This window comes from Cheilinus undulatus, linkage group 8 (assembly GCF_018320785.1).
Source record: "Cheilinus undulatus linkage group 8, ASM1832078v1, whole genome shotgun sequence".
NCBI classification, from domain to species: Eukaryota; Metazoa; Chordata; class Actinopteri; order Labriformes; family Labridae; genus Cheilinus; species Cheilinus undulatus.
The window spans coordinates 46,216,895-46,241,604 of NC_054872.1; the positions used below are offsets into that span (position 1 = coordinate 46,216,895).

Consider the following 24,710-nt stretch of genomic DNA (forward strand, 5'->3'; position numbering starts at 1 on the left):
TATACCAGCATATCCCGTGGATGCATGGCTCAGATTCAGGGGATTTATAGGCCAGGATATTATGGGAGCACGTTTAGACTACTTTCTTACCTTTATATAATTTGTACATAGTAGGACTTATTTATCGTCCTCTATAATGATCAATAGTTTATTTTTTGTACTTTGTCTTGTCAGCTGTGGTCTTGGCAGGTGTCTGCCCTTGTTTTTGGGACTTTTATGTATGTTTTGTGTCAGTTTTATATGGGACAACAGTTGGAAATTAGCGGCTTGCTAAATCTGGTGTAACCATGTTTCATTTACTTTGTATGAATGATCAATGTCATTGCACACTGTCCCTTGATAAATAAATAAACTAAACTAGACCAAATGTGGAGGACTGACATCTTTCTTCCAAACTACAGGGGCTTTGCTTTGACTTGTTGCTTGTCTGTAGGCGGTGTATGTCAAAGTAACTTCAGTGAACTGCATTACTGAATCCCAGTGCCATCATTTCCTCCAGAAAGTAACAAATACAAAACATAATTCATATTTGGACAGAGCTGCTTTCCATTGCCGAGCCATTATGGTCCAGTTTGGAACCTCAGGGCCCATTTATTTTGAAAGCTTTTGGTACGGGACAGGGATCAGCATTGGTATCCTAAAAGGTTCAGCAAATTTTCTAACAGTTTTGTGGGTTTGGATCAGTTCTGCTAGCCGTCAATCCTCACTTGCATCAATAAGTCTTTAGTAACCATGACCTCATTGTTGGTAAATTCATTTCCTTCTCTAGACGATAATAGGCAGTACTTTGTCGATTGTAAATAATGGCCAACCCTTCAAATAAATCAGCTACAATGTTCTAGTTGCTGTGGTTACTTCTTCTTTTAAACACTTGTGTCATGGCTGGGGGTTAAACTGTTCACCACTGATGTTTAAGATGTCATAAAAAGTTATTTTTACTTGTCAGACAATAAGAAAGCATTTCCCCACTGTGATTAAATTGTAACGAACAAGTTGAGAATACATCAGCCAATGACTCCCTTGTTAAAGAGATTTTTGTATATAAATAGGAAAACTTGTGATTAAATAAACATTATTTTTGTTTTAGCCTAGTATGTTGTTGTTGTCCCTGTCAAAGCCCACAGACCCAAACAGCAAATCCAGTTATAGCATGGGTAAAAAAATAAAACGCTTTAAAAATATTCGATAAAGTGTACAACTGAACCAACATTGTTTTGTGGCCTATTTTTATCCAAACATTGCTAATTCACTAGGGTTCAACTGATATGGATTTTTGGGGGCCTATGCCGATATTAGGGAATAAAAAATTCCAATAACCGATGCATCGGCCAATTACATATATTTTCATTTTTTGAAAATAAACTCATGGTACAGATGTTGTTATTGATGTGCATTACATTGCACAGACGTATCTAATAAAGTGTTCAGTGCAAGTCTTTATAAATAATGAATTTATTATTATCTGTAGGCAACAGTTAAATGGATAAGCACCGTCATAAAAGTCACGATTTGACGTTCTTTAAACGTGCATTCATACTTTCTTTCCTCTGTCTATCTGACTGTGAAGTCGTTATGAATCAAACTCCGACCACAAACACCCCCTACCAGACCGGCTGGTCGTCACTTGTCTTACTCTTTGCTCTGGTCTTATCTGGCAGCATGCGGCTGCCTGAGTCAGTGTTAAAATACTGTAAGATACTGCACCATTATGTTCATTGTGTTGTTAGTAACTCAGCTAAAGTTTATAGCTAGAAAATGTTAAGCTTGGCGTGCAGGTGGTTGAGTGGTTTGAGGCCACCCATGTACAAGGTGGCCCGAGTTCGAATCCGGCCTGTGGCCCTTTACCACATCTCTCCCCATTCTCTTCCCTGTTTTGGAGTCTATCCACTGTCCTTCCTTTATCAAAAATAAAGGCATGAAAAGGCCAAAAATAAATCTTAAAAAAAAAGAAACAATGTTAAGCTAGGTTTTTAACTTTATCTCGCTAACATAAACAGATATGTGATACCTGACTGACACAGTGGGGCACGTTGTCTCATGGACAAGCGGGATGAATTGAAACCGGAAGCTTATGGAGTTGTACTTTATTTCATAAACTTGAATTTGATGCTCAGCCAAGCTGCTCTGAGTTCACTCTGCTGTAAGGAGGTTAATATGGAACGTGTGACTTGAAGTAGTTGGAGTGCCCTTTACTGGATAAATAACAACCTTCCTGACTTTTTATCTAACTTCTTACTCTTTACTTTTTCTGATTTTTATCATTTAACAAGGATATTTTAAATCATCAAGGTTAAGTTTAAATGTTCACTGGAGGAAATCTGCAGACCTCATACTGGTGGGCCAGTAGTAATGGAAAGAACGTATGACCTTGCGGGCTGGATAAAACTGTTCCACGGGCCGGACTTGGCCCCCCGGACCTTAAGTTTGACACCTGTACTGTAGGATATTGCCACTACTGTTGTCAAGTACGTTATACCAGTGGTTTTTCCCCATGTTTAAATATTACATCTCATGCTTTTATTTGAAAGTGGAGAACTGGAGTTATGGTGCCTTGTATTGACTAGATTCTAACGGCTGTGAGCCACATAGTTTTGTCTCCATGTTAGCACAAGTCAGCCTATAACATTTCATAAATGGGTATGGTTAATATTCATGCATCACACTCTCCACTTTGTAAAAGAAGCTGACAAGTTTGGTGGGTGAGGAAAGTTGAAGAAAATTAAGAATATCCCCTGGTATGACACTCCTGGTACCTTGTCATCCTCTGTGCAACCTCTTTCCTTGTTACTTGTCCATCTCAAAATGAGCGACAGAGAGGAAAATAAGAACAGGGTGAGGGGCAAAAACCTTGTGCCACTGAGTTGCATCCCACTCTGTCGCTCAGAGGCTGTTAGGATACAACAAAAGCAATCTCTGTAAAAAATGATTTGCAGTTGCAACACGTGTTGGAGGGGCTATTTTGCAAGGGCGTGAATATGGTGCGCCTCGAGACTTTGGCTTGATTTTCAGTGTGCCTTGGGCAAAGAGTTTGAAACCACTGCCTTACACAACCCAACTTCAAAACTACTTAAATATTCCTTTAAGGGAATCAGATGCCCTAAATCTTACGTAACTGAAATTATTTTCAATGTAAAAAATGTCATTGCACCATGTTCTTTTTGTTAAAAAATAGTTTAATGAAAACACAAAAATTTTATTTTTTTCCATGACTGTGTGAAATTAGAGCATTACTCATCTGATTTTGATCATTAGTAGGCTCCTACATTGAATCTAACTCATCATTCTATCATGGGAGATTTTGGGATATCAGAAAAAATCTGGTCTTTGTCCACAGAACTGATATTGTATTATATATTGAGATGAAATGGATGAATTATGACCCTGTTAATCATCCGACTCAGGTTAGCAAGGATCTGTGCAAACAACCATTCAGACTGTGGCAGTGTTAATTTCGGCAACTAAACCTAGGACTAAAAATGTTCGTTGACAGCCTTTTTTTCCATGACTAAAACTAGACTAAGACTAACAAAAATAGATCTGTGATGACAAAAACTAACTTTAGTTTTCATCAAGATGACTAAAACTAGACTAAAATGTAATTTAGTTTTGGTCAGACATTCAAAATCTGTGATATTTCTCCACTGTGGGAAATCTGTCAGAAAAATGCAGCTGTAGCTATTCTGTCTCTCAGCTGTAGAAAGCAGGGACCCCAGGTTTGGTAGAACACACTACCATGATTTGGTACCAGATTTAGGCACGACAAGGAGGACTACATATTAACTAAAACTAGACTAAAATGTTTTGAGTTTTCATTGACTAAAACTTTCACTAAAACTAAAAAGGATAGAAAAGACTAAAATGTTACTAAAACTTAAAGACATTTCATTTGAAGACTAAAACTAAGACTAAAATTAATAATAGCTGCCAAAATTAACACTGGACTGTGGTCTCTTTTAACAGACTGATACTCTACACAAAACCACTGCATGTTTAGCACTCATTGATGTGTGCATGTCCACTGCTCTGGTTTATCATAGACATCGTAGTCTGAATTAGACTCAGGGAGAATGTCTCAGGCGGAGTTCAACTTCACTGATTAGGCCCAATCTGAGCTCTACCCCAAACATCCTGAGACGTATGCTGGTGGTATCAACAACACAGGGTTCGCCTTTTGAATATCTTGCTCAGGGCAATAGCACCTCATTTTCACAGACTGTTTGAAACAGTGACCTTCAGTCTACCTTGCTGCCCTGCAGGCTGCCACCTACGACTTAAACTCGACTACCCTCCACTGATCACTACCATGTGATTCATCTGGTGATAAATGAGAGTCTATGAGTGAAATCCAGCAACAAATCAATGAGGAGGAAAGGTAACAGGATAACTCTGGCACTAAATCTAATCTCACGTCTTAGAACTGTGAAGCTCAGGGTCTGATTTCAGACACATTCGAACGTGACCATGAAATCAGGCCAGACAGGCAGGGGGCGGCCAGTTTGGGGTTATCTGTTAAAGGACTGGAGTGTTTCCCTCCTTTAAGATGCCATTTTCAGCCTTCCTTATGGGCAGAAATAGAAAAATAAGATAAAGTGCTGTAGACTTAGAGTGGAATGCAGTTTCTAAAGCAGTAGTCTGGAAAGTAGACTCTAATAGGGCAGATTATAATGTGGTTCAGACGATTAAAATTAGAACAGAAATAATAAAAACAGATTGAAGTGGAGTATAGAAAAATATACAGACAGGAGAGAGGAAAACAGAGATATGTTGACAGTAGGAGCTGTGGGAACCTGGTTTTGTTTTGATGTGGCAGGGAGTCAATCCTGCTAAAGCCAGGCCTCAGACTGTATGTTTACACGTATGAATGAGCGTGCGTTCATACTCCAGTCTTTGTTGAAAACTTCAGCAGAGGGATGCTGCGTGCCGAGTGAGACGTGTCGACCTCCTCAGGTTTATTTCTCTCTCGTTACCTGGCATTGCTCTGGCACTCTGTCTGTGTGTTCGTAGAAGAGGTCGGTTTTCCAAACTAAAAGAGGGTAAACAGACCTTTTATACAAATATTTAAATGTTTCTCGGAGCTGATTTGATCAGTTTGTTTAAGGTTTTTCTCTCTCTGAGCGCTCAGGTCAGTGTTTCTCTGTTAGTGGCGGACGCTGATGCTTGAACGGGCCGCTCTCCTGGGAGGTGTAGGGTTTCCAAACAGCTACAGAGCTCATCAAGGGACCCGAGGTGGGCTACAGGTGACGTTTTTACAAGCGTAAAAAAAAAAAGCAGGTTTGGCTCACGGTGTAGTACGTGTTCTCGGAAGAAACTGAAACCGTCCAGAGCCAGATGTCCGTATTCAGCTACATGTAAAGAAGAGTTCATTCAAAGTGTGGGAAATGACACTGAGACTTAGTTTACTGTCAGAGCACACAAACCTGCAGGAGCTCTTTACACACCGAGTGTGTTTACATGCAGTTAGAAAAGGTCAATTTATCATGTTAGCCCAACCTTAACGGAACATTTAAACACACTTCATTATGGCAACACTTTAGTAAACACAAAATAGCCTTATAAATGGCTTTGGCATGGTCTTGCCAATGAATTTAGATCAGGCATTCCTAATCCCAAGGCCAAGTTGTTCAAAAAGATTTATCTAAATAAGAATGATCTGGATTTTGGCATTCTGTTTTTGGCATTCTGTTTTTCCAACCACAATGCCATAATCTAGTATTCCTGTTTTAAAGTGCACACTATGTAAAATCTGCTGTCAGGAGGCTCTCAATCAAAACAATAACAAAAGATGGCAACAGTTGACCACCACTGCTCAGCTCCAATCTCTACTGCTTACTTCTTGTTTTAATAAAAAACTGTTTGTTAAAAATGGTACTTTATAGTGTATAGACTAAACTGTAAGCCATTGTTTTGGGGTCACTGATGAATTTTACACAACATGGGAGAAAGGCTCTACATAGTGGCCTACACAGTTAATGCCGCAAGCTATTTGCAAAGCATTCTAGGATAACGCCCAATGCATTAAAAGCTTTTCCCCCACACTATAAGACATTCTCCAGTGACAAGCAGAGAAGGGCCAGATCCAATCAAATATCGGTAATGGGTTTTTATATTAGATACTGGTCCGATGGCGCTGATCCACATCACCAATCCAAATTTGAACCTTTTCATTGCTGTAGTTAGTGTAGCAGAGCGTTATGTGAGAAACAGCTCAGGCTAAGTCCCCTCATCATCATGTTTCACTCTGACACTAAAGAGCAGTCAGGTAATAACCCAAACGTCACCCATTTGTGTCTGTGTCATTAATGTGAAGCACAGTAATGACTAAGAGTTGTATTCTCTCCTCGCTATGTTTTAAGTCTTTAATAACCGCAACATGAAGAAGTCTACTCCGTCTGCCTGTTGACGAGCTGCAGCGACTCGCATTACAACAGCTTAAACAACTGTTTGAAGGTGTTCTTTTGTTTTTCATTTATCTGGTGGAAACTGTGGCAACTAGTGTAATTTTGAAAAATGTGTATCTGTTATTTGGTTCCTTCAATGGTATCATAGAAACATGCAAAATGCAAAAACCCAAGATAGGCCAACTTATAAAATTAAGCTTCATTTTTTTCAAAGTTAGTTCCAGTAAATGCCACTAGGCTAAAAATCACACACTACACCTTTAACTCATGACTCGCTTGTTTTAAGTCTATGGTGAATCAACGAAGCGGACGGTGGCGTTTAGTGAGGTTGGAGAAACAGCTTTAAAGGCTGACAGTAAACACTGTGCTAAAGCTAGGTTAAATCAATGATAAATGTGGTACTTCTGACATATCCTTCACAATAAAAGTCTGTAGTTGTTGTTTTCATTGAGGGCTTTTATTGTGAAGGGCCACATTAGGAAATGAAGTGTTTCAGTGGCATTACACTTTGGTCAGTTTTTAGTTTGAAAACTTCCCATTTGTTGTTTTTGCTGCACTAGCCCCTAGACCGATGATCATCAACTGGCGGCCTGAGGGCCACATCAGGTCCCCCAGATCTTCCCATCCGGCCCTCAAATTTAAAACATGCAGAGGAAAAAATAGGTTGTGGTATTTCAGGTATTGTTTTTTTTTCTTTTTTAGATAATCTCTCTACAGCTATGAAAACAACTGAGAATGAAACAGTTCAATCAGGAATGATTTTATGGTTCATTTATTTCTAAGACATCCACTTGTGAGCCATTATTAGCGAACATAATGCATGTGAAGCACATGTATTTTTTCTCAGATTTTCCTTTGATTCTGTGTGTAATTCAGTATTTTTCTCAAGATTTTTACCTATCTAACTCCCTTTTGTTGGAAAATAAAGCTGGTTTACCCAACATAACAAGAAAATTCTTAGAATAATTACCAGACTTCCATGCTATCTTGGGAAAATGGAGTAAAACAAGATGTATGCATGCAAATCCTTCCATAATGATAAGCTTTTCTAAAATGTTTGGTTTGTCCCATCTCTTTGTTCAAAAAGTTTTTCTATTTAGGGTCCAAATATCAACATTTTTTTGGGTGTTCTTTTGTCTTCATGGTGTAATGGTAGCCAAGAATACCCAACATTATAACCCGAATAATAAACATTCATGAAATAAATTAAGATCGTTTTTATTTGGGTTGTGATTTCACTTAAGGAGGAGGTGGTGGGTCCTGATGCCTGACCAGTTGAGAATCACTGCTCTACACTGCATTTCTCTATTTCCTGCAAGACTTCATTCGTCCTTCATGCGCCTTGGAAATTAGTGACATTTTGCCAGGAATTCTTACTTCTGCTCGACAGTTACATTACATTACCCATGTTCAGAGACTCATACTCACTGAAGCCGGTGGCTTTGGTTTGACTGACTTTCTGCACTTTGTTGCAACATTCCTTACTCTCACCCATTTCCCTTTTCATCCACATTCCACCATAACAAAGCCGGAGGAAGACTAGAATAGCCTTAAAACCTTTATCTTAAATGCAAGCACAGTAGACTTATCATGATGACTATCATGGGTAAATGCCACTGAGCTCATACTGCTACTGTGCGATCATATAGCATCATGGATGAGCTAGCACAGTTATATACATGTCTTTTTGTGACACACAGCTACAGAGAGTGAACTCACCCAAATGACAACCACAGGATGGAGAAGAGCCCGATTTTCTGCCTCCAAATCTCTCAGTAAGGCCTCCACTTCAGACAGACTAGAACAATTGACCTGGAGACCAAGGAAATGAAGACTAAATGAGAGCTCTTTTTTAAATACGAGTGCATTTTCCCATGATGAGCAGAGAGATAAGAAGTGTGCTTGAAGCTTTTAGCAAACATCATCCCTCCTTATGCCATGAGTGATCATGAATATTTACACTGACATGTTTTCATTTCTAGAAGGCGTTCTGCTGAAAACAAGGACTTACAGAAACCTGGATGAAGTTCCACTCTTTTAGCAGATAGCTGGCATTTTCCCCCATCAGATCTGGGATGACCTCCAGCTCCTGTAGGACAGAGATAAAGAGATTTCCTGATGTTGGACATTCTGTTCTGCTTGTTACAGGATACAGAGTGATAACATTAAAAGCAAAAGCTGCAGTACTAGAAATCCTCATAACTCGGATGTCAAAGGAGTGATTGACTGCTGTGCTCAAAGGTCAGAAACCTTCTGGTTTTTGTTTCAGCCAGTTCTTCAGTCGTTCAGTGCTCCTGTTTCTCTGCCATGAGTGGTTTTATGGATTTGAAAAAATCGAAGTACAATCAGGGAAAATGCAACTGAGTGGCTCATTTCCATATGCTGCAATCAAAAAGCCTATTAGAACAAATGGAGATTTTCTTTTTAAAAAAACATTTCTGGGCGTCTTTAGACTTCTGAACTGGCAGGAAAATTGTGTCATATGCAAAATTTGGGGAGGGCAATCAGACATGGGCCAACTTAAATTTAATTACACTGCAAATTGAGTCAAAGATTGAATACAGCCAAGAGCTGTAAAAGCTTTTGCTTTTAAGAAATGGGACATTTATACCCCAATCTTTCCATTCAGTGTCAGGCCTTGGCTTCTGAGTGACATCACGCAACAGGATAGCACAGTATACCCACCGTGTCTGTTTAACAATCATGATGTTGTTGTGCCTCTAATTGCAGCCTGGTCCTCAGACACGCAGGAAATAAACACCGAAATAAACATCCACAGTCTGTGTTTGGCATTGAGGTACAGTTGTTGTGCACATTAAAATAACAAAATGTAATTGGGAATGTGAAATGGATATGGTAAAACACATGTCACAGGGTTAATTGGTCTTGAAAGATAGCTGCCCGTGGCTTCAGGAGGAAAATCATTTCAGTCTGAAATGTAGATTTGCAGGGTTTAAGATATTTGACGTGATCTAAACCAGGCTGGGCATGAAATCCCAGAGTAGGAATGTTTATTTAAATTTAAGCATGGCTTGGAGAGCCGAGAAGCCATGGAGACTTTAAGACTAAATCGCTCTGAGGACACAAGAAAAACAAAGTTTGAGAGCTCAGCCCAGCAGTGAGCTAGCCACTTAAATGGAGTTTAAAGGTGTTAAGGAAGAAAGTAGTCAAGCAATCACTTTGGTGAGGAAAGGTCTCATTTCAACACAGCAAAGTGGCATTAAAGGCTACAGGACTGGAGTATTTAGCATCTTGAGGAAGAGCTTTTAGCTGGACGTATATGCCCAAAAATTATAGCGACTAAAACTTATGGTGACTCAAAATATTCACATATATACAAATGAAGTTGCACTTCTTTGAATTGGCTGAATTTTAGTGCCATTTTGCAAAGCAGCTCCTGTCTGCAGAGACACAGAGGGACACATCAAAGGCTCTCTGTCTCTCTTTCTCTCTATTATTCCCTACTCAGGCCGTCTTCTGAATAGCTCTGAACAGCTAGAGACATAGGCAGTTTGGTAAAGCATGACACGATGATGGAACAGCTTGCCATTGGTTGTCACAGCCCATGTGATAAAAACAATAAGCCGGATAGCATTAGCCGCTAGCTGCAGAAATGATCAGAAAATGGGTTAAAAATTGAGAAAAATACATTCAGCATAGGAGTTAGTGGTGTGAGTTAAAATTTTACATGCCCCAAGAAAGTCAACCAAGTTCCAAGCTTGCTAGAGAAGTGTCTGTAAGGGCTACAAAGATATGGATGGCATCATCAGAACAGCAAAATCGATAGCTCCAAGAAGAAAAAAACAATTAGGGATTATAATCTATGGTTAGAAAATTATTTAACTTTTGTAGCCTGTGTCTCTTCTTGTTGTATACGATAACGTTGGTCTTAGACGGTTAAGTTGTAGTTGGGCTTAACAGCATCACGGAGGTTAATGTTCCTACTTCAGAGCAGGTGCCAGTTTCCAGACTGGGCATTTCCTTGTGCAGTTTGCATGTTCTCCCCGTGCATGCGTGGCTTCTCACTGGGTACTCGACTTACTCTCACAGTCCAAAGATGTGCTAACTAGGTTACCTGATGATTCTAAGGGTGCTTTCAAATTAGGCTCAGTTGTTTCGAACCACAACATGGCGCCATTCCTACCCCTCCCCCTTCCCCCCGCTGGCTTTCTTTAAGACTAGCAACATCAGTCCGTGCCTGGGCCCACTTGCGCATGTACTCAGTCTGAAACAGCAGACTGTGGTATGCACGTGGCTGGTTTACAACCCCGCCAAGGAGCACTCACAGAAATATTCTTAAGATGTATGTATTTCAAATGCATATAAAATTTCCATCCATTTGAATTACTTAGATTTAACATAAACTTCATGCGCTGCATATTTGTCACTCTAGATCACACTAGATTTATGTTAAATCTAAGTAATTCAAATGGGTGGAAATTTTATATGCAATTGAAATACATAAATCTTAAGAATTAGGCCTAAATATTTCTATGAGTAAGGAGGAAGAAGAAGAAGCTGCCAAGGCAACCACTCGGTTCATGACCTGAGCGAAGACTGTTTTTGTTTTAACCTGGCAAAAAAGTCCATCCTGCCACCATGGATGATATATAATCACTTTTTAATTTGTCAGCAACTTTGCTCTTTGTATCTGCACATCTGCTACAGCTCAGAGGATTAAATGGGCTCGTGCTGCGCAGATACAGCGGTTTCTAAGGTGACAGGAGACTTTTATTGTCTTTGCATGTCATCTCACTGACTCAAACTTGTGTTCATCTATAGGGTGAGGTACAACAGACTGTTTATTCCGCCTTTCACTGAGGAAAAATGTGAACAAACTGCCGCTCTGTGAAAAGAAGTTTAGTTTTAACGATGACGTCATAAAGCTCATATGACGCTCTGTCCTGTATCCGGGGGCGGTTGCATTCATATTTCATCCGAAACGTGCCAGAGTCCACTTGAATCGCACCCGAGACCACCTCCCCAAGTGGGGCCAGGCCTGGTGCCCAGGTGCGGTTTGTTTGCATTCACAGTAACCAAAACGAAATGGACTTGAGGCTCAAGTGTGAAGTAGGTGTGAGTAGGAGCATGGCTTTTTGTCTCTACATGTCAGCCCTCTGATGGACTGGCGACCAGTCCAGGGTGTACCCTGCCTCTCGCTCACTGACAGCTGGGTCTGGCTCAAGCCAGCCAGAACCCAAAACTGGATAAGCAGTGTGGGTATAGATGGATGCCTAAGAGGTTGTTGTTGAAAAATGTAAGTCCACACCGTCAAAAATGTGTGATAAAGTTGTGAGATTATGATCAGGATGTTCCTTAAAACAGGTGCACTGCCGTGACTGAATCGTCCCTGGACAAATAAAGGTGAATAAACTTCTGCCCCAACCAGACATTGGTACTTTCCAGGAGATTAATTTTTGCATTCATGCAAATTCAGCTGAACTTTTCCGTTTTCTCTATAAGCCTGATTTAAAGTGCATCAAATGGATTTCTCAGATAACATCCTGCTTAGAGAATCCCTTAATCACTCTGTCTTCCTCTCACTCACACCAGCTGCCAAATCCTCCACCTGCACACACACAAACACCACACAACACCACTCTGTTGGTTTTCTGCTGAGCTCGGATGGCCCAGCCTAGCTTATCCCCGTATTAGAGTTGAGCAATGGCACCGGGACAAAGGTAATTCTTCTTCTGCTGCTTCTTCCAACTTGCCTTTCATCTCCCTCTCCATCCTCCCTCCCTCCCAAACTCCCTGAAAAGGATGTATCCGGTTCCAAACACACGCACCGGAAAAACACAGCCCCACCGGCCACCTGAGCACAGACAGGAATGGCTCCAATCAGCCTCTCCAAAAAGACCCGCACCAACCCCAATCTGTCTCTGGGGCCCGGTCCAGCACCGGACAGTGAGATCAGCCTGTTTGACACCACCTGATGAAGGACCTGGAGTGAGTTTAAAGGAGGATAGACTGAATAGATCACACAGGGACATGGTAACACATTGTAGAGCAATGCTCTGCTGCCCTCTTCCACTACTTCAGCCACACTCAAGGGAAATATATACATCAGGAGGATCCTGGAAACACGTTTCAGTAAATGAAGCCATGTGTGGGCCATTTGTCAGCCTGAGTGTCTGCCCTGGAGTTGATTACAAGGTGATGGGCATTAAAATATAAGCACATGGGAACTGACGAGATTTTATGACCATCTGTACAAACTTACACCATGCAACACAAAAGCACTTTCCTGTTTGATAGCACTTATATTATGGGACATGTGCTAGGCATGAGCTCAATCAATGCTGTTCTCACTTTAGACAGTTTCGGTGTGCTGTTATCTCACTTTGATTCATGGATAACCCCATTATCAATGAAACTACTCATGAAAAATCCTTATTTAACTAAACCAAAACATGCAGGATTGTTGTGTGAACATGACTCATTTCTAACATCTTAAAACACAACGTTTTTAACCTGACATGCCAGACGGACTGTTGCATGGATATATTTCACATTCATCTGGGAAACCTCCCATAGAAGGCATTTGGGAAGAGCAGGACTTTTGAAAAAAAATCTGTGGAAGGTGATTGGAGGAACATTCTGTCTGTCAAACACATTAAGGCCAATCAGAGCGACAAGGCAAAATGAGATAATTTGCATGAACAGCTCCAGTACAGCCCAGAACCCTGGTTAAATAGACTGAATTCTTCTGCTCTTGATGCAGTGTTAATCTCGTCAACTAAAACTACATTTAGTTTTCGTCAAGATGACTAAAACTTATTAGACTAAAGTGTAAAGTCATTTTTGTCAGACATTCAAAATCTGTGATATTTCTCCACTGTAGCTATTCTCTCTCTCAGCTGAAGAAAGCAGAGACTCCAGGTTTGGCAGGGTGCAGAGAACACACTACCATGACTTGGTACTAGATTTAGGCAAGAAAATAAATGCTTGGACTATAACTAAAGACTAAAATGTGAGGAATATTTATGGACTAAAACTAGACTAAAATGTTTTAGAGTTTTTGTTGACTAAAACTAGACTAACACTAAAAAGGGTAGCAATGACTAAAATGTGACTAAAACTAAAAGACATTTTGTCGAACGACTAGGACTTAGGCTAAAATTGAAAATAGCTGCCAAAATTAACACTGTCTCGATGTAGAAACCTACCATCTATAGGCTTCTACATCACAAACTTTGTATAAAAGGTAGAATGTAACCACCTCTAACCAACTTTACCATTCAGAGACCACTCCCATCCTCTCCTGCACCTGCACTTCCACGTCTCCGGCTTTAGTTACGCCGGTGCTGGAGCCAACGGCTCGAACAGGTAGTGCTCAGGACCATCATGGTCCACCACCACACTATAGCCTGCTTCAGGGGACTCTGGAGGGGTAAAATCCTCCACCTCTAAAGATCGCCATGAGGCAGCAGTGTTGCGGGACTCTGTCACTTTCTGGCAAGGGGACGTCACTGTCATTCCCTCCTCGTCTGGAACACCTTGTCCTTTTTCCCTTCCTCATCTCAGTACCAAACTGCCAAATTATAGTTCATTTTTTTCACATTTCTGACGTGAGCGGAGTTAGCTCTGAGCAGGGGGTTTACTTTCGCTTTAATAAAGCATAAATGATTCAGTCTTACTGATGCAAAAATGATAGTCCATGGGTTTAATTTCCCAGACGTGCAATAAACAACTTCCCGAGCATCTGGAGTGACTGAGCTGTCACTCAAAACTCGTTGGCCAATAGGGACACACCCCAGAAAAGCCCACCTGCATGGGATATTTGTGTCAGAATGCAAGCAAAAACTCAACAAATGCAAACAAAGGATCAGGGAGGAGGCAAAACAGGAAATGTAAACAAAAAGATAGATGTTCAAAATTCAAAGACTAATTATTTGTTTACAATTTTGACGTGAACTTCTTTTTTGCTTGGATTGCTTTTTTTGTGCTAATTTTTGTTTTTATATTGAAAAAGTTTTGTTTGAATCTTTCTGACACAAACGTCATTCCATTGAAATCATCACTAGCTGCAATGAAAAAGTACTCAGATCACATGTGAGTCCAAAGGAAATTATTTTGAACCATGAATAACCTAAATACAAATTCTTAAAATGAATAGTTACACCAAAGTAGCGATCCAAATTATCAGGAAACCCAAATTGCATATTAAGCAGAAACAACAACCACCCCATATACACAGCCTAATTCATCAGTAATCCTAATATAAACCCTTTATATTCTCTAAATTAGCCTTATTTATAAATGCATTAGAAATGCTATAGATGCTGATGGAGCAAAAAATTTAAATCATCACTTCCCAATTCAGTGCAAAGCTTATCCTGCAAAATAACTGGTATGCAAAGCCTCCCTTCTGCAGAGGCCTGATTCCTTGCCTCTGAACATATGCTATTTCTGAGGGGCCAATTGCACTGGTGTTTTTAGTGCATTCCTGTCAAGACCTACTGCTTTGTTCCCTGTACTGCTTACAGTTATATTGGGCGGCTTGAATGTGCAGACTGCATGCTCAATTGGGATGCAAGTCCTTTAAGAGCAGGTTAATGTCTGGCCTCTGAGAGGAATTTTTCTTTTACAGCACTCAAGACTATACGATCTACCTCTTACTCAAATGAAGGGGAAATTGGATCACGAGTTTTCAAGATATGTGAAGGACATACATGCAGACAATGATTTCTTCTTGACAATAAAAATACAAACGGTCCCTTGCGTTAGTGGTTATGTGACTTGCTCAAAGAAAGCCCAACAGTTACAGAGTGTAAAGAGAGTCTTTCACATATGGAACTTCTATGTGGTCGCTGCCGTCTCTTTTAATATCTCAAACTGTCACTCACTTTGGTGTTTTGCATATGGAGATTGTTTTCCATTGTCTATTAGGAACAATTTTACAAATTAAATGGAGGATGTTCGCAGCCTGGGAATTTGACTTGCCCAGAAGAAGATCAAGAGTGAAAGCAAGGGATTTGAACTGTGGTGGAAACTGGGAGCTTGTCAAGACTGACTGAGCAGAAGTGGAAGAAGGATGAGAAAGAGGAGGTAAGAACCCATCAAGAGACACTCAATTAATCAAGCAAACTCCCACGGTGCAGAAAATATGACTGCCATCTGCTCTCCTGCAAGAAGTGGAGTAGGAACTGGAGGTCGGGGATAAACTGAGGAGGAGGAGGAAAGCTGCAGAGTGGATGTCCCAGACAGGCAGGATCAGAGATCTGACCACAGATGGTAAGCTTCACCACCGAGGCCACCCAAGCAGGGCGCACATGGAGTTTGTGGGGGGATTTGAGGTAAAAAGATTGTGGAGAAGATAAAGGAAAATAAAAATGGCAGACCCATGGGATCAAAAAATAGCTGTCATCAACAAAACCAATATGTTAATCAGCTGTAACTGTCATATTCTCACCATGTTAAGAGCTCCAACAGCCTTTTGGAGAGCATCAGCCAGTGTCACTGCCTGTGCAGATCTACCTGTGACAATACAGGCCGACTGGGACAGGGTATCTGAAACAGACAGACGTTCAAATACCTGATTATTGCAAATCTGGATGAACATTCATTTACATTAAAAATACCAAACTTGATGCAAATTATAGGCTGAATTATAGGCTGAAGTCATTTTGACAACCTTTCTTGCCTAACTGATGCAAGTCAGATATTTAGACATGTTTAGACATTTAAGACATATATTAAATATTTAAAGATATATTTTAAGCTTTAATGGCCTTTTTGTAGAGAGAGGGACAGTGGATAGACTTGGATAAAGGGATGAGAGAGTAGGGGAGGGACACACTCGAAAGAAGCCACAGGCCAGGCTTGAAACCAGCCCACCTGTGTTCATAGTGTGCAACTTAACTGCCAGGCCATCTGCACCCTATGATAAATATTCAAATACACAAAAGAATGAAGGTGCAAATCCTACCTTGCTTTGAGACAGTGCACATGATTATTCACACTGATGGAGGCTAAGACAGTAAATGAGCTTTACCTGCAAATATTTAGGGATGCTCAGCATCAGATTTTTGCTGATGACCACTCTGCTGACATTTACAAATTCATTTTAGTCAAAACAATATATAAATGCAGATCAGATGTCGAGTTTTAGAAATGAGGATGAACAAAGACAAAGACTTCAGCTGATGTACTGTAGGTCTAACCGCCCTACCTAAAACTCCAGAAATGCATTAGCACATGCAGCTGATATTTATAGCCAATATATCGGTTGGGATGCCGATCATTTACTTCATAATCTACCAATAAGGAAATCACGTCCACAAAATAATGCATCGCTACAAATGCTATCTGACTGTTGCTATGCCATTTCAAACCACCCCGGATAGCACCAGTATGAATTTTACATGATCATAAAGCGTAATAGTGTGATGCTAATGATATAGCCAAGTAACTCCCATCAAGTGCCAAAAATGTGCCTAGACTTCTATTTTAGTGTGTAAATTGGATCAAATTAGTCAAGCATTGGAAACCAGACTTTTAGGTGTATTTGGTGTTTCTTGCATTCCTGCATTAGCTTCATTGTTCAACCCCAGAGGCTGTCGCTTGGCACTGTAAAAGCCAGGATGGAAGCATGTTTACTATGGTTCTATAATCTTTTCTTCCAACATCACTCTGTAATCATCTGGGGACTGAAGATACTAGGGATGCCTAATACTGGATTTTTGCCAATAACCAATAAGCTGATATTTGCAGAGTCATTGAGGGCAGTGGTTCTCAACCTTTTCAGAATAAAGGTACCAGAGACCGGGGATCCCCACTGTACCAGAATGTGGTTGAACAAAGTCATGCACAATCAAAAATAGTCGTGTGGACAAGGCTGGCCATCGGGGGGAGGGGCTTTGTAGGACAATCCAAATGGGGGGCCCATGAAGGTCAGCAATATCATGGTCCATTGTAAAGTCAAGCTAGGAAATCCATATTCTCACCTGAATAATAACCAAAATCAAAGCAACAAGTATCATTTTTATTTATTTGTGCCATAGTATGTAGGCATCTGATATACTGTATGCAAATACTTTTTATTAAAAACAGAATTAAAATGGGTTAAAAATAGCTAGACTGGGTTAAAAATGGCAAAAAAAATGGAGGAAAAGGTGGTGAAATGGGATTTTTAAAAGTAGCAGAAATGGGTGAAAGGCAAAAATTAGATAAAAGTGGCAAAAAATAGGGAAAAAAGTGGCAAGAATGGGTTAAGGTCTCTCAGCTACCAGCTGAGATGCTGGATAGCTTAGTTGGTTACCCTGCGGACTACAATCTGGGGGTTGATGGTTCGAATCCCGGTCAGGTCCTACACTTTTGAAAAAAGTGTCTGTAACATCAGTAGTGCTGCATCCATTTCCTGAGAGGGATGTGGTCAGGGGCTGAGTCAGACAGCTAATTACCATTTAAAGCCACAGAAACGGCTCGCTCTGAGAAGGGCTGAAATAAAGGGGTTTTTAGACATGCAAAAATCTAATATTGGAGTGTTGTTTCATTAACAAACTTCATAGTCATGTTTTGGGGACCTCTGAGACCAATATAAACTTGTCTTAAAAGGGTAAAATATGTCTCCTTTAAAATGGGCAAAAATGGGTCAAAAGATGTTAACAGTGGCAACAATGGGTCAACAGTGGCATCAAAAGGCAGAGAAGGGTAAGAATTGGCTTAGAAGTGGCAAACCAGGCAGAAAAAGTGTAGGAAAAGGTTTTAAAGTGAGAAAAATGTCTTCAAAGTGGAAGAAACTGGCAGAAGAAGTGGTGAAATGGGATTAAAGAAACAAGAATGTGTTAAAAGAGTCAAAAAAATTGTGGGAAAAGAGTGATGAAAACTGGGTTTAAATGTGACAAAACCGGTGTAAAGTGGAAAAAATTAACACCAAAGTATATTTTCATTTAAAGACTAACTGAGACCAAATTTATAACAGCTGCCAAAATTAACACTTGTGCTGGGAAGGATGTCTGTTCAGAGGCATATACGGCTGCAAAACCTGGTAGAACCTCTCGGTATCAGTGGCACCTTCACTGATGATTCTCACACACTGCTGCACACAGACGCACATACAGGAACCAACAGAAACAAATGTTTGTGATTCATACTGATGCTTCATGTGTTTTAAAATTAAAAGAGCTTCATGCACATCACATTTTTAATATCCTGGCCAAAAAATGGCATGAAGTCCAAAATAATCTATCATTAATTCGGATAACTGCATGTACTTTCTTCACAGTATATTGCAGAAAGAAAAAACACTACAATGCAAGGTTTTTTTTTCCAGTTTCCTTCAGCCTGAACACACACTGTGCTGATCACACAATAACACAGACCCACACACAAACTGAAACACTCAACAGTTTATCATCCTGACAGATGTGAGAACTTTCTTTCACATCCTCTCTTAAAAACACACACAATGAATTCATTCACATCTCAGTCTCCGGGAATTATCACTGTGCTCCTTATGTCATCTTCAAACAGGTAATTGTTGGTCCAGGTGCTGCAGGGATGAAATATGTGGCTCTGTTTATTTCCATTTCTCTGATTGTGATATCCTCTAGTCCTGACTTGCTCGCCGTAAAAGTCACAGACAGACCAGGCCAAACAATGCTTCAAAGAATTTCTCAATGAAGAGTTTTTCTGTTTGTTCTATTCATCTCTGACTCTACACTGGGTTGCACAAAGAGACAAAAACTTTTAATGTTAGCTGTCTGAGAGGACTTAAAGCTTTCAGTCTCTTATGTCTACGTGTGTTTGCATCATGAGAACATGGGAAAGTCAGTGGTACACAATGCACACAGGAAAAGATGGAATGTTAAATGCATAAAGATGTTGGACTCACCTTTGATTATGGACTCTGCAGCAGCCAAATCTCGTTTGTAGGTTACCTGGAGGACAAAACAGCTCAGTTTTAGTGGATAAAACTAGGTTAAAAAAAAAACTATAAAAATGTTGGGACATACTGAAAATTAGAAAGTCTTCAATTCTGGTAAAGTGAATTTGAGTTATCTGCCCTTGAAAATGACCCACTACCCCAACTGGTAACTGAAAAGCCAAAAAGGAAAAACTTAAGAAACCATGTCTAACTAGAAACAGTTTTATTTATGTTTGATGTAGGTTTCCATTGTGTCCAAGACGATTTATGGAAAAAATGAATCCTGAAACTACAGGCTCCTAAAAACACAATTTTTTTCTTTGATATTTTCTCTATAAACTTCATATTTGAAATGAAAAACTGTGTTATTTTGCTTGTCAGCTGATGGAATCTTTCAGTATAAATCTGCTGCTGAAACCCAGGAACTACAGCGCATTCTACATAATTATGCAAATTAGATTTTAGTGTCATAAACAATTTTGTGTTTTTCAGTCAAACTCATATAGTGTAGTGTCTCAGGGCTCTTTGGATCACTGAAATCAATCTCAGACACCTGTGATAGTTATTTTTCCAGGTGAGCCCAATTAAAGGAAAACTACTTAAGAAGGATGTTCCACATTATTAAGCAGGCCACAGGTTTCAGCAATATGGGAAAGGAAAGGATCTCTGCTGCTGAAAAGCCTGAAATAGTGCAATGGCTTAGACAAGGTATGAAAACATTAGATATTTCAGGAAAACTTAAGTGTGATCATCGTACTGTGAAGACATCTGTGGCTGATTCAGAGCACAGACGGGTTCATGCAGATAAAGGCTTAATGAGGAAGGCTTCTGCCAGACAAATTCATGGGTTTAAGAGAGCAGCTACTAAAATGCCATTACAAAGCAGCAAACAGGTATTTGAAGCTGCTGGTGGAGTCCCACCAACCACAAGGTGTAGGATCCTCCAGAGGCTTGCAGTCGTGCATAAACCCACTATTCAGCCACCCTTAACCAGTGCTCAAAAGCAGAAACGGTTGCAGTGGGTCCAGAAATACATGAGGACTCATTTTCAAACAGTCTTGTTTACTGATGAGTGCTGTGCAACCCTGGATGGTCCAGATGGAGGAGTAGTGGATGATTGGTGGATGGCCACGATGTCCCAACAAGGCTGTGACGTCAGCAAGGAGGAGGCAGAGTCATGTTTTGGGCCGTAATCGTGGGGAAGGACCTGGTAGGCCCCTTTAGGGCCCCTGAAGGGGTGAAAATGACCTCGGCAAAGTATATAGAGTTTCTGACTGACCACTTTCTTCCATGGTACAAAAAGAAGAACCGTGCCTTCCATAGCAAAATTATCTTCATGCATGACAATGCACCAGCTCATGCTGCAAAGAATCCCTCTGTGTCATTGGCTGCTATGGGTATAAAAGGAGAGAAACTCATGGTGTGGCCCCCATCCTCCCCTGACCTCAACCCTATTGAGAACCTTTGGAGCATCCTCAAGCTAAAGATCTATGAGGGTGGGAGGCAGTTCACATCAAAACAGCAGCTCTGGGAGGATATTCTGACATCTTGGAAAGAAATTCAAGCAGAAACTCTGCAAAAACTCACAAGTTTGATGGATGCAAGAATTGTAAAGGTTATATCAGAGAAGGGTTCCCATGTTAACATGGAACTTGGCTTCTAAAGACATTTTTGAAATAGCTTTTGATTTCAGTAAATATGACTTCCTAATACTGCAAATTAAACAAATTACCATTTTCAGTTCTTAACCATCTATAAAATGTTCTGAAACTCTGTTGTGCATAATAATTTGGAACAGTGCATTTTGAGTGTTTTTTGTTTTTGAAAAAATAAGTTATCATTGGGAGGTTTGTTCAATAAAATTTGAATTATTCTTAAACAGTTGATGACTTGAAAACTATACTGACTGAAATTTGCATCGAGTACTTAGGAAAATCTGAGAAAAATGTCATTTGCATAAAAATTAGGAATGTGGTGTACTTCAGCATGATATGAGGTAACTGAGTGCAACCTATGAAATAATAATGCAAAGCAGCATGCTCATACAGGAGAAAGAACAGTTAATTCCTGGGACTACAAAGATCCAGGAACTATAAGGTCAAAATGAGTAGGAGGAAGGAAAAACCTCCTCAACTTAGTTGCTCATAAATTAGAGAGACCTGACCTTTAGCTTGGCGTACTGGCTTTAAACATCACAATCAAAGGTTGGATTAGTGAGGCAGCATCTCTGGAAAGATGAGCTGGTCTTCAGAACGTAATCTAAATGTCATCCTTGAATTCTTTGAGTGAAACAAACACAATTTGTTCCAGATTCATTTTATCATGGTGGATACAGAAACTCAAAACCTCAGCACATAATACCACAACTATCTCCAAGAGAAGATAATAATCAGTTTAACTATAAATGTTATCTAAAGTGATCAATTAAAGACACAGTTATCTAACTTGAAATACAATTAAGTTTAGTCTAATTTCTACATGCCAATCCTGGCTGTCACATTCAATCCAAATGTTCTTCCTCACTTGCCAGCAAACCTCATTTTTAATTCATCAGCTCTCTTTGTGCCCACATGATAAATCTGCTGCTGTCATAACGCTTTGCAAGTCAAAATGTCAAAGTATCTGTAATCTTTGACCCAAACCAGGCCCCTGGCGAGCTCACCTTCCACAGCGTTGGCGGCCCCTGGATGAGCTTGGCGTTGGTGCCACAGTACTGCAGAGCCAGATGGAGACACTCGGTGCCAAACTCAAAGTCTGACTCAGTGCACTGCAGAGACACAAAGCAGGGAGAAAATCATCAAATATATTGAATTTACAAACAGGTTCGAGTCACATTCAACAAACTATAAACAAATAAGTAGCCATGGTAGCAACCTAGAGTTGTACCAAAGCAGCAACCTATGGTGTTGAAATATGAAGCTAGTACAGTAGTGCAAAAACCTGCACTTACTCAACTGTCCACTTGAAGCTGGTTCCAGAGACCCAGAAGCCCCATAAAGACCCATGTTAAAATGCTCATATTTGAGTGAAAATAACTACTTTTACAGCCTGGTTGATATTGCTGTTTCACATTTTAGATTGCACACATTTTGTTGGGGTTGATTTCTTTTTAAGAACTTTTATTTTATGAATGACACAAGTTATTAATAATAAAGAGACATGGCAAAAACAATCGACAGGAAGGTATGTTGTAGCTGCTTGTCAGAGGGTTTAAGGCTTATCTTCACCTCTTTGCCTGCTTCTAGGTTGACCAAAATGTATTTAAAGTGGCCATTCCAATATGGTGACTGCCATCATCGGGCTTCAAAACTTCACTAAAGAAACTAGTGTGTGATGTCACTTAGACTATGTTCATGTTTTATATGGTCTATGGTGGTGCCTGGTTTAAGATGGGCTTGCATGTTTATTGTAGTTGATTTGTAAAATGCTGCAAGGAAAAATTCAGGAAAAGTAAAAACAAATGTCCTTGAGATTTCTCTTAAACACAAAGTAATAGACTGTACTTGTATGTAAAGTATTCGCCTCAGGAGAGAATGAAAATGTCCAGGGTAGCCAATAAAAAAACTGTACAATTCATCCTAATGGGATTACGAATTATCACAAATAGCCTGAGAAATTAGAGAGTTGAGTCATGTATAGGCCAGAACACTGAAGTGGAATGTCTGTCCGGTCGATGATAGAAGATTTCACTTAATTGAATAGGAATAGTCCTCTCTGGGGCGTGTGAACACCCAAAACAAATTCCAAGGATATTTTGCAGATGATAGTTGCGATTAATTTCTCTGCAGCTTTAGAGATTACACGAACAAGCAACACTGATATCTGTCGACTCCTTCTCCAAGGAAAACATGTTTTTGATATAATGTAACATCAGACTTTTAGTTCAATATTTTCATGATTCATTCTAGGAAAGACTGAAGACATTTTTAAGAAAAAAAATCCTCATTCACCAAGCTCTCCTTATGTTTTTTCTCTGATGGTGTGGCAGTGTACTAGTGCCCATGGCATGGGTAACTTTCACATCTTTGAGGACACCCTTTACACTGAAAGGTACATATCGATTTTGAACAACATATGCCCTACCTATTCAAAAAATATCATATTGGGCCTAATACCAAATTAATGATTATTTCTGACAGGATTTGGCATTTTTAAGTTCCTCAGGTGCTTTTGCACATTCTTCCTCATATCTGGGTCGATATTCTCTATATGCATTTACACGCTTTGGCAGGGGCCACTGCCAAGAATAGAGCTGGTGCAGAGCAGATTTGACATGTGCCAAAGACGGACGGATTTGCTCTTCAGTGATCTTTGCGACCAGTTCCCTGCACAGACGGAGTATGTGGAAATCAGGGGTAAGAGAAACCTACCTAGGTTTTTATGTCATGGTCTTAAACTGCTTAATTGTTGTTAATTGCTGTGTTGTTAAATTGATGATTGTCATGTCCTCATAAGCTTAAACCGTGGTTGCATTTTCCTTCTTAGCATGGAAAAACACCCCTGTTATGGCCAAATAAGGGCATTAGACTGCAGGGCTGTGAGTAAACACAGAAGGCTAACAGGTGTGAGAATAGAAGAAGCAAGACGTCTGTAACATCCAATTTAAAAGGAACCATAAACATATGCTAAAAAGGAAAAATGTGCACAAGCTTTCAGCGTTCAAGCTTTTATCAAGCATTTATCAATTTAAGAACCAAGGTAAGTTTCTCAGAAAACTTTCTTAAGAAAAAGACAAAGGAAAAATCTTAAGTAGCAGATGTTGAGTGAGGCCCTTAATGATTATTTTCAAATAGTCAAAGCTCAGTCAAAATTCAATCTGACCTGCCGTTTAAGCTCTGATTTATGAAGTACTCGAGAAAGCTCTTATTTTGCCCAGGCATTCCTGAGAGCATTGTGTTCTGCCCAACATTTGTCTGTCTCCATAACAGATTTTCTTCCTCCACCTGATCTTTCATCAGATATTTCAGTAAAATATCTTAAGCATTTAATACTGCCTTGACCATAATCAGAGGGAAGGAAATGACCCAGATCATAAGGCTGCTACCATATTTTTCAGCAGACACTTCATAATTCACTGTTATCTTTGGCTGATGAACTGTTGGCCCTGTAACACTCGTTTTTGTGAATTAAGGAATTTGATTTTGTCTGGTCAAAAAAACATTTTTCCACTTCATTCTTTTGATGCATTTTTGTTTAACCGAGCAGAGGATACTGATAGTTCATGCAAGAAGAGACAAATGTGCTGTTCAGTTGTTTTAAATGTACTTTATTCAAAATGTGTTCATTTTGGTGGAGAAACCTGGTCAACCTCAGGATCCTGCAATAATTTTCTAGCCAGCTATAAATCTAAGTACTTCAGCAGCAGTAATACTCAAAAGAATTCATTTATATAAAAAAAAATAAATCATCCTTTACATAAAACCCCACCCAGACAAATCAGC

The 24,710-nt window shown here is 39.9% G+C and overlaps 1 protein-coding gene across 1 annotated transcript in view; it reads right to left on the bottom strand.

The window, feature by feature from the left end:
- Positions 1-24,710, bottom strand: part of crppa (CDP-L-ribitol pyrophosphorylase A) — an 80,147-nt gene that overhangs the window by 43,842 nt on the left and 11,595 nt on the right. Inside the window, exons 4-8 of the mRNA XM_041793849.1 lie at positions 21,932-22,036; positions 19,237-19,282; positions 15,814-15,911; positions 8,410-8,487; positions 8,118-8,210 (exon numbers count right to left, since the gene is read on the bottom strand). Coding sequence (XP_041649783.1) covers positions 8,118-8,210; positions 8,410-8,487; positions 15,814-15,911; positions 19,237-19,282; positions 21,932-22,036 — 420 coding nt within the window. The remainder of the gene's footprint in view (positions 1-8,117; positions 8,211-8,409; positions 8,488-15,813; positions 15,912-19,236; positions 19,283-21,931; positions 22,037-24,710) is intronic.